Source organism: Acanthaster planci, linkage group LG02 (genome assembly GCF_054643075.1).
Source record: "Acanthaster planci isolate LZ-2023a linkage group LG02, COTS_SCS, whole genome shotgun sequence".
In the NCBI taxonomy this organism is placed as follows: domain Eukaryota; kingdom Metazoa; phylum Echinodermata; class Asteroidea; order Valvatida; family Acanthasteridae; genus Acanthaster; species Acanthaster planci.
In genome coordinates, this window is record NC_141778.1 from 14,370,507 (window position 1) to 14,381,015 (window position 10,509).

Genomic DNA, 10,509 nt, shown 5'->3' on the forward strand with positions numbered 1-10,509 from the left:
TGAAAAACGAACCACATTTCAGACAAATGGCTCTCAATCTTAAACAAAATGAGCTGATGGATGCAATAAAATTTCTTAGTCTCCCAGACAGTATCACCAGTGATCTGAGGGAAATTCGACAAAAGTGGGATAATTGGGCACTAAGTAAGGTGAAAAACACGGAAAATGACGAAAATGGGTCCCATTGAAAAACGAAGTGAATTTCAGAAAACGGTTTTCTTCTTTTTCTTCTACTTAAGATTTACTAGTCTTTCATGTGGCATCACAAACAACAATGTATTTTGATAAATATTAATGGAAATCAGCTGTACACTGTATGCGCCTTGAAATACAAAAAAATGAATTAAAGCCAGAAGTTAAGAGGTTCAGATGAATCCAATTTGTTTACAGCTTTGTTTACTTTTGTAAAACTGGAGTAAACAATCAGTTTACCTCCATGGAAATATCCCGTCCGCCATAAAGAAAATGAACAGAAAAAATCAAACTTCGGAAATTTCGAAAATGTTCAGATTAATATGCTCTTTTACCACTAATCTATTTGCAAAAGCAGTGAGTCACTCCCCTGGTGAGAAACCAGATTGTCACAAAGTGAAATTAATTTGTTGATGGTGTTTCCATGCCATGTATAGTCAGACTTGATCCAGGTGGTAATGGGTTATGCGTCTAGAAATAAACTGTTGAGTTGTGTACCGGTATTTCTCCATGCAGTATTTTCATGTAAACAAGATAGTTTCGCAAGAAAAATAGTCAATCGCCATTGGATAGTTTGATTACAACGTGAATAAATCCTTTCTTGTAAGATCACAATATAAAATAATAGGTGTGAGGAGTAATGGAGACAAATTTTGGCGCGGTTCAGAAAATTTTGTGGGTACATTGAGTAGGCCTAATCTTGTCTCTTAGCTGGACATACACTTGTGTTGGAGAGTCCGAGGAGAGGCCACGTCTTAGCAGCCTTGTCGAAGATTTTGAGAAATTATCTTGAGAATTCTGATTATCCTTCATGCTGAGCTGAAGGACATTAGACAAAGTCAGTTCTGTTGTGGGTGGTGTTGGTAGAAATAAGCACTGGTCGTATGACGCAGAAATCACTTTGCTGAGACCCTCAAGATTTCAATAACCAAATTTCCACACAGTTTGGTTACACTGTAGCTTAGTCAGGTCAAGCAGAATTGCAAGAGTCAACTCTTGATCAGTGAACTGAGGGAGGGCCAGACAGGTCTTTGTCCTGTGGCCGATTCTGCGGCGAACGAGAGCCCCTTTTGGTCAGGACAAACCGAATGTCTCGTGAACCAGCCATCGCTCCATAATTAGCAAAATTATCCTTCTGAATATTTATCTGTTCTGTTGATTAGTGTTAAAATTGTACATCTGTCAAGTTCGATCATATAAAGTCCCGGGAAAAAATCAAGAGCAATCAGGAGAAATCGAGCTTGCCTTTAAAAAAAAACATTGATGTCATGACTTAGACGTCCGTCACTTCTAATTAGCCCCTTGCGGCTGGATTGGAGACTAGCTCCATACACAAATTTGTTCATGTATCTAGTTCACGTTTTACACAGCAGTTTGCTACCAAGTTTCGTCTCGTAGTGTGTCGCTCTTTGTGACTTCCAGAACCGTTTATTTCTCTTAGATGTTACAACCAGTTTTAGAAGGTTAACCAACACAGTTGTCGAATACTGCTTCATACTGTATTACTTCACGAGTTTAGCAAAGAGATAAAGGAAGCAACAAAAGGTCACTCTTACATTAGCCCTTCGTCTCTTTATTGCAACATCGTGTAAAAGCCTTGAAGCATATTGAGTCCACGACAACTGATAAATTTGTAAATAAATTGTTGTGAACAGAATACCTGGGTCCTTTTCTGTTCTTATCTTGTGTAAGTTTGTTATGTCAAAGATCGGACAGTGACCATCTCATTACACAGCGCGGAGTACAACGATGACATCATTTTTGGTCCATGGTCAAGGGCGCCACTTAACGTTGGGAGCCTTAACACTTGTGGAGGCCCCACTGAATGTACGGAAAGAGTGGGCAGTTGAGCGAATTTTAATCGAAATGGTCAAGTAGTGTTCACACTAGTGTTTAAAATGGTCAAGTAGTGTTCACACACATGCTGATTAAATTATGTCTTATTTCACAATTGAACATTATGCTTGAAATGTTATCGGTTGTGCCAGATTGTATAACAGTACAATGGAGGGATGGTTACCAATACTTTCAAAGGTTTTGAAAGTTACAATCTCTTCACATTATGGCCCTGGCCCAATTTTTCTTATTTACAAAAATATTCACAAAACGCGGCAATATCGCCTGACAACTTCCGTACACGTCTGTCCCAGAAAAATCGATCAAATACACCAACTTTCTTTGATGACTTATTGTGGTTGAGTAAGGGCATCGCTAGTCCAGTTTTTTATATTACGTCCGCCACAGTGGAAACGGTGCGGCCTGAAGAGGTATTACAGACCCCAATCATCAGAACTTGAATCCGATGAAGAAGTTGAATGGAAGTGACGTGGCCATGGGTAAGATTGGAGAACGTTCCTGCAGCTGGGGCCCATCTCGTTGTGTCTAGCGTGACTGTATGGCGGCGAGTCAGCAAGGCCCGAGCCACGCGCTTTCTTTCGTGCTTAACTTTCTCCAAGCAAGACTTCTCTCACATTTGTTTGTTTCTCGAGAGATGGTAGAAAGAGTCGGGGTAGTTTGGCATGTATAATTGGTGCAATTATTAGTAGAGCACCGCGGGTTTGCTTGTATTTTCCATAGACGCGTTGCGATTCAGCAAAAGTTTTCCCTTACCCAACGTAAGCGGCGCCCTATACCATGAGCGGCCATCTTGCGTTACACTTTTTTGGGGGCGACTGGCCAACATTCACGCTGCTTCGCAGTGCTGTAGGATCTTTGGTTATGTCCATGGGATAAAACCGGAATAGGACACAGACAATCAGGGCTTCTACTCTGATGTAAAAATAAACCAAAATCTCATGTTCACTGGAAATCAGCAGCGGAGTCCACTGACAAATAATAAACAAACCTAAACAAAATTAAGCGTAAACAATAATAGATTTAAAATGAATACCAAAAGTTGAATCTTGAAACGTGCCTATAGATTTCAGTAACGTGAAGGCAAGATGACATGGTCATACATGTGTGTATCACATTTAAGTATACGTTTAAGAAAACAAAGCAACACACGTGTCTGTATAAAGTACATGTAAAAATGTCGACTACAAGTTTTTTCCCGATTGGGTCGAATAAATGGTTTTAGGTGTTTCAATCCATGCATGGTTAGTTTCAAAGAAATTTGTTATGCGACGATTGAAAGGAAACACTCTCTGGCTGACATACCTTGGTAACTCGAACAGCAAGAGCAGCAGATTTTTTTTACACACCTCGATTTTTTTTGACGCGTGAGAGGTCCTTCAATATGGTGAAATAATCTTCATTTCAAATCAACTTGCCCCCGATTCTCATTTGACAAAATGGTTAATGAGCTATTTACCTCTTTGAATGAATACATGGCGCATACCTTGCTTTATTTCATTGAATTGCATCTGAGGTTACCTAAGACCTTTAAGTTTGAAGCAAATTGTACTTATGAATAAATTGATCTGGAATACTTAAAACCACATACCACAATAGTACCGTCTTTCCAACATATGAAATGATGACATATTCGTAACTAAAACCTAACGATAAATGAAATATAAATCCTTCATTAATCACACATTAAACAAGAATCTTCTTATACCTCTTAATACAAAAATTGCCATTTTTCTTCCTCTTTAGGAAAATAAAATTTGATAGAAAATCTTAGTTTCTGAACGCTATCGAATTTGTCATATAACATGGACTTAAAACAAGTGACACATCATTTAAAGAGTAGCAGTTATGAATTTGTCTCAGAAACAATGCTTCTGCGACGTTATACTCTTCTTCAGCGTATGAGTATTATTATATATCCCTGTTTTGTTGCGATGCATTGAAAAGTACCATTTTTACTCAGTAAAACGATTCATGCTTGCCTGGTCACTTGTGGACGCTGTTGCTGTGATGCCATCTATACGAAAGACAATTCTATTCATAAGTTTTTTCAGTTCAAATGTTGAACAAGAATTAACTCACCGAAAACACTTCTCAGAAAGGGCTACTTGCTTGATTATTACGTAGAAAAAAGACACTTTTGCTTGCAAAATCAGGTGAACCAACTCATGTTAACCAATGAGGTTTTCTTCGCGATGTAACATCACTTTCGTTCGTGAATATGGAACTGTTCATTAGCATAAAAACCAACAAGACAGCAAAATACCATTTAAAGAGGTGACAAAAATTGAAAATGACATTAAATGAGACACAAAGGTGAATTTTAGAGGTTGTGTATTTTTCCATTGCAGAAACCCTTTTCAGTTAATCTTATACAAATACAATGGTGCACGTTGGCTCATTTTAACAAGATGTACCGTTGCCAAGCACCATTAATTTTGGTTAGCAATGGAGCGCAAGCGTCTGTAGTAGGCTACCTTCGTATTCGTAATGGTAAGATGACCGACGTGGTTTTGATGACCTATTGTGGGTTGAGTAAGGGCATCGCTAGTCCAGTTTTTTATATTACGTCCGCCGCAGCGGAAACGGTGCGGCCTGAAGAAGTATTACAGACCCTAATCATCAGAACTTGAATCCGATGAAGAAGTTGAATGGAAGTGACGTGGCCATGGGTAAGATTGGAGAACGTTCCTGCAGCTGGGGCCCATCTCGTTGTGTCTAGCGTGACCGTATGGCGGCGAGTCAGCAAGGCCCGAGCCACGTGCTCGCGGTTTGATATAGGATGAACAACCTAGAGTCTCATCAGAGGACAAAGTTGATACTCTGGAAGTGGCAGTAAAGGCATCGCTTTGACGATTTCCTGTGATATAGCCCCATCGCGGTAAGTTCTGTTCTGGTGAACTAGCCGATTTGGTCTTTGTGCCTGTTGCTTCACTGCATCGGGAAATGGCTGACTCGAATCTGGAGGTGTTTGGTGCTCCTTTATATTTCAGGTGTTCATGACGTTCTGAACCAGTTGACCTTATTGATTTTGAACGCTGTGTTGAGGATAGTTCAGATGGTGAGGTATACTTATGGTTAGTATTCTCCGACTCATTACTTGCAATGTCCTGTAGACACAGTCTTTGTGACATCTGTTTTGAAAGAAAGGTGTCAGTGTGAGGCTTGGAATCCGTTGATTCTTTTGTAGATGAGCTTGTCTTCGTCAAAGTCGAATTTCTGGATTGAGAGGACCTAATTGGATCAGGACCCCAGGCCGACAAGTACTTTTCGGTTAAGGAGGATCGACTCGCACGAGACAGCGTACTTGTATTCGGACCGATGGTCGTTGTTTGTGGGTGTGAAATGGAGTTGTCACTCTGATTTTGAACCGTTGACACCCGCTTTATGTAAGGAACACTTCCTCCAGTTGTCTTGTCGACAGGTAGCCCTCTTGTCGGACAGCTGGAAGTGGTACTACCCATTGAGGTAATGTGCATGTTACCAGGGCTGATGCTGGCATTGGTCTCCTTCAGGAATGGGTAAGTCAACTGTTGTGACGGAAGGGGCGAACATAATGAATTGGTCCCTGCACTTGTAGGGGGAATTGTTGCCCGCACTTGCGTGACGGGTCCAATTGCGTGGTGTGTCGTGGATGCGTGCCGGTGTGTCGTGGTTATTGGAGATGAGAAAGTACAGGCAAGATGTGACCCAACTGAAGACCGTACCTGACTCGTGTACCAGCCCGTCTGTTGCTGCACTGAGAAATGCGGAGAACCAGAGGGAGGTGCAAGGACATTGGTGCCACGCACAACCGTTGGCACTCGCTGCTGGTTGTCGTATGGGTTTACAGAAGGGGTGGACTTCCTCTCTGTCTGATTTGAACGGGTCGTCCACCCAGACATTGGGACCCCCTCAATTGAAGGGCGGAAACTAAGACGAGGCTGGAGACTGCCGGGACGGTTGATATTGTCCAAGTGGCCTGAACCAGAGTTTATCCAATCGAAGGTTGTGACTGGTCGACTGAATGGTTGAACTGCTTTCTTCTTGTACAGTTGGATAATGACATTGCAGCTACGCATTGGAGTGAAATCGAGGTCGCTGCAGTAATTCTTTACAGTCAAGGAATACTCACCAAAAGGCAATTCGAGACGACCGCGAAATTGGGACACCTTCTCCAGGCCGACTCGTGAGGCGAATTCACTCTCAAACTGAGTGTCGCTGTCATGCACGTTGTCGATGTACAGCACGAAGCACCCAGGTTTTATTTTTTGGAGAATCGAACGGAGGAAGTTGCCTTGCGATCGTCCTTGGTCCGTTCGGAAGAAAGCAGATACTACTGAGAAGAATTTTACCAAGGTGATCAAGTCAGCCTGTTGGATGAATTGATGGGCATTGCTTGCGAGACCTACATCTGTGACAACATCGCACCTTTCGTATTTTACCCTAAAACGCTCTGGAATGCATTGGTGTATTGTGTCCCACGTGTCTTTCCAGTTGGGATACAAATCCAAGACCAGACACTCCAGCGAAGGAGGAAATATTCCATACTCACGGAGGAAGGTTGTCACGCCCACCAGGTCAGATCCAGGCCCGCCTCCGATGCTGCACACTTTCATGTTGCTCATGTTGCACCATGCAGCTATGATGTCATTTGATTCGCGTTGAAGTGAGAGGTAAACGAGATGGCAATGCTGCATCAGGTACAGGAACACGTAGGCGCAGCGGTTGGCTGAGTCACTCCAGTCGGGTCGATACTGACTAGAGGCTATCGAAAGTCCTCCTTTGTACATCTGGGAGATGCTTCGTAAAGAATGCTTGACTTTTTCAGTCTTTGATGGTCCCGAAACCTTGTCCATGAGGTCGTCCAAGACCTCTGTCAGTATCTGACGAAAAAGGTCTGCAGGTTCGACCCGAGCAGATGCCAAAAGGCGATTCCAAGCTTCCATGGTCTGTAATAATCCATCCAAAAATGAAAAAGGAACAGTAAAAGTTCATGCATCATGAATTCACTGGGAAAAGAGTGTTCCATTTTTTTGCGGCAATGCACCAACCAACACTATATAAATATAAAAATGTTAACGACTCATTACGTATTACACTGCACTTAAACCAGTCTTGATACAAAACCTTACTGGCAGAATACCGTGCAAAAACATAAACAGATGGGGGCATGCCCCCCCGAAAGGGAAATTCTTTTTAAAATTTTAAGGAGAGAAATACTATTTGGGCGGTAATTTTACCTGCCTTCCTTTCCAAAGCCTTTAAAACAAAACAAATCCTTCAGAGAGGGTTCAAAGTGTTCATACAGAAATTCCTGAATTAGTTTGTCCCTGCCCCCCCCCAACATTCGATTCTGGATCTATCCGTTGCAGTAGTATTCATGTTCCCCGTCCATGACCTTACCTAAAACTAAGACCGAGCATTATTGTGGCTCACACAACAAGCACTGAATACTCCATTATGCTCTGTAGTCGGTGCGATAATAGAAAGTTAGAAACTGACAATTTGGGTGGCTCCTCAACATGGGGGCTGGACAGTTTACTTTATGTAGCGTCGACAGGATGTTCCAGAAGTTAATCGATATCGCTTGTCCTTTGCTCGTTATGTTTATAACTATTACGCAGACACCTAGTAAGTTTTCCTGCATAAGTTATAATCATAGGGGAATGACACGGGAGTTTGAACTGCCGGGGCTGTAACACCTGGCCAATCACCGCTTTCTGGCATGCCTGGTATGTCCATAGCCAGAGTGCAGCAAACGCTTGCTACGCACCAGCTGTTTCGCAACCACGAAACCCCTTGGTACCTATATGTGGTCGGTGCTGTAATTTGTCGCTGGTAATCTACATCCTTAAAATTTTGTGCACTGAGGTATAGGAAATTGAATATTCGTGCTTTGTTGGTGCCTGGTATTATCTCATGACAACACCAAATTTAATGTTTGCGCAGTTGCTTGCATTAAGCTGTGTGTCCTAAATATATATATGTGCAGTCATTGCCCTCAATGACTTTCTTCTGGAGTTATTTTGGGAATAAATAACCCAGTTTTTTTTTACAAGATTTTGTGTTTTGTTTGAATAATTTTTAATATGGCACTTGTACAAAAGCGTATTTTATGAGATTTCACGATCACTCCCTGTGATGAAATAGCGCATTTTGTTACTTATGAACTTAGCTTTCCAGTAAAAGTCAACATTTTGTTGGCCAGTCTGAGCCAAATTCGTACCAAGTCTTTGAACACTGGAGTACTGGAGGGATGAGAATAAAATTACAAACTTTGCATGAATAATGGAACCGTGTATCAAAATGTAAAAGTTTATTTACGATGGCAAAAGTGTGTCTAATAGGGAGTTTTCTCTTTATTTCCTGGTCACAGCAATATTTTTTTATTTAATTGCAAGCAAAAAACTACAAGTATTGCTGGGATATTACTGGCCCCACTTGTCCGGCTAAGATGCAGGCAGGAATCAAGCATTTTTGGAATGTTTTCTATTATTCGTCTGACTCGGCAGCGATCATCATTGAACACTTTGAAGTACCGGAGTTGCCACTTCTTCTGTCTCCTTTATACCTTTGACCACCAGTCGCAATCTCAACTACGCCCCAAGTAGAGATAACACTTCTCTTTACATCCAATGTTTGTGTGCGTAGGCGATCATCTGTTACTCGCCCGCGTCCTAGTACCTCCATACCTGTTCTCAAATCAATGGTGCACACACACGCCCGCTCGTCGACGATCTGTTCTTCACGGTAATGGTGTTGCTTTGAAACGATTTTTGTTTGTGCGCTTTTGTAGTGCAATACGGACAGGCCTAATATGAAATGTATGTTGGTCATCCATATTGGGAGGACACATTTTCATGGAAGACCAAATTTCAGCCTAAAGACACACTCTGCCAGTTCAACAATGTGTCACAGCCGGCAGTATTTAGCCTTTACAGGACGACCAGGTTTTCTCCAGGACTACACATTATCCCATCGTTTCGTAGGTTTCGACAGAAAATTACCCCTACTTACCTATAAAGTTGTCCGCTCTTTTGGGCACGTATACCTCCGGGTCCTAAATTTAGTGCTTATCGATAAAAATCATTCCCAAATTTGGTGTAGATTTTCGCGTACATTAGTAATCATGCCAATGGACAAGAATGGACTTTAATCATTTCTCATCACTCCCCGAAAACTGCGGGAAATCCCGGATTGTCATGGTGTATTTTTAAAATATGAGTGGGCGTTGTTTGTTTTCCGTTGTTTTGTTGGTGGCATGCGTCGCAACAATACTGGAAAAAACATGTACATGCAGCTCTATTCCCCACGCAGCGGCGATTGAACCTGTACGTAAATGTACGCTGCGAGATACATGTAAAGTGGTTTGTAAATGATCTGGCTACGGCTGGAAACAAAACGGCCGCTGTGGCTCATGCATCGTTGTAGTCCCAAAGGAGTGTGTGTATTCAGAGCCGCTGCCGGGTGGTTCCGTCACAGCCGAAGATACCTACGACATTTATTAACTTGAGCACTGTACACTGGTCAATTTGTCAAATCATAGCCCCGGTGTGCATTCTGTATCTTCCGTTCGATAATTTTTTTTTAAAATATGGTGGACACAACGGGAGGGTGCACTTTGGTTTGGGACAAATCTTCTGTGTTTACTCCACATTTACCCACTTCAACCAGTGCCCTCCTTTTGAGTCCGCCATGCTTCAAAACGACCAATTCAGTGCTGCTGGAGTAGCCAAAAATTCACAGACAGGAAGCAGAATCTAAAACTGAATTTTAAATGTTTTCGGTAAAATATGAAGCTATCGAGTAACAGTGGAATGAGTTACAACATACTTCAACGCGGGTACCTCAACATGTCAACTGTATACTGGATTGAACTCTGCCCTGGCCTACGTCTTTGTATTCGTTCTATTTTATATAACAAAATCGTTTGGTATACATGTATAGACAACAGATGTAGATAAAGTAAATTGTCCTTGTTTGTTGACGGTCCTCTTTACTAAACAAGATAAGCGTGTCAAGCAATGAGTTGCACATAACGAAAATGAAATTAGACGCAGAAAAACATGAAGCCATTACAAAAGTATCAACTGAAAAAGCTTCTTACGTAGATGTTCTGAAGTAACAGTTCACTGTGTAACATTTTGAAAATCACTAAATGAAAAGATTGTTTTATTTCAAAAGTACCTGAAATTTAGGCTGACAAAAACGTACGGGTGTTTTCTGTTTTGATTTCTTCACGAATTTGGTGATACACAGCAGTAAAAGGAAATATTCAGGTTATTAGAATTCAGTGACAATGCTTTATGAATTATGGAGAATGTCTTACGTTTTATAACAAATTCCTTTAAAAATATTTTCAATGAGTTTTTATGTATTTAATACACAAATACCACAGAGATGGAAAAAGATATATGCATAAAGCGCAGTCTACAAAGAAGAGTGATTTTAAAGAAATTTATTAAAATCTATTGAAAACGA

At 41.4% G+C, this 10,509-nt stretch overlaps 1 protein-coding gene across 1 annotated transcript; it reads right to left on the reverse strand.

The window, feature by feature from the left end:
• Positions 1–2,967: 2,967 nt before the first annotated feature.
• On the reverse strand, positions 2,968–9,215 carry LOC110973287 (uncharacterized). Its single transcript, XM_087132609.1, has 2 exons — positions 9,046–9,215; positions 2,968–6,977 (listed from the first exon to the last, which is right to left on the reverse strand). The coding sequence occupies exon 2, from the start codon at positions 6,972–6,974 to the stop codon at positions 4,662–4,664; it is 2,313 nt and encodes a 770-aa protein (XP_086988735.1). The 5' UTR covers positions 6,975–6,977; positions 9,046–9,215; the 3' UTR covers positions 2,968–4,661.
• Between the last annotated feature and the right edge of the window lie 1,294 nt (positions 9,216–10,509).

What these genes read in the sequence shown, in the direction of transcription:
- LOC110973287 (XM_087132609.1), bottom strand. Translation starts at nt 6,974, where the DNA reads ATGGAAGCTTGGAATCGCCTTTTGGCATCTGCTCGGGTCGAACCTGCA.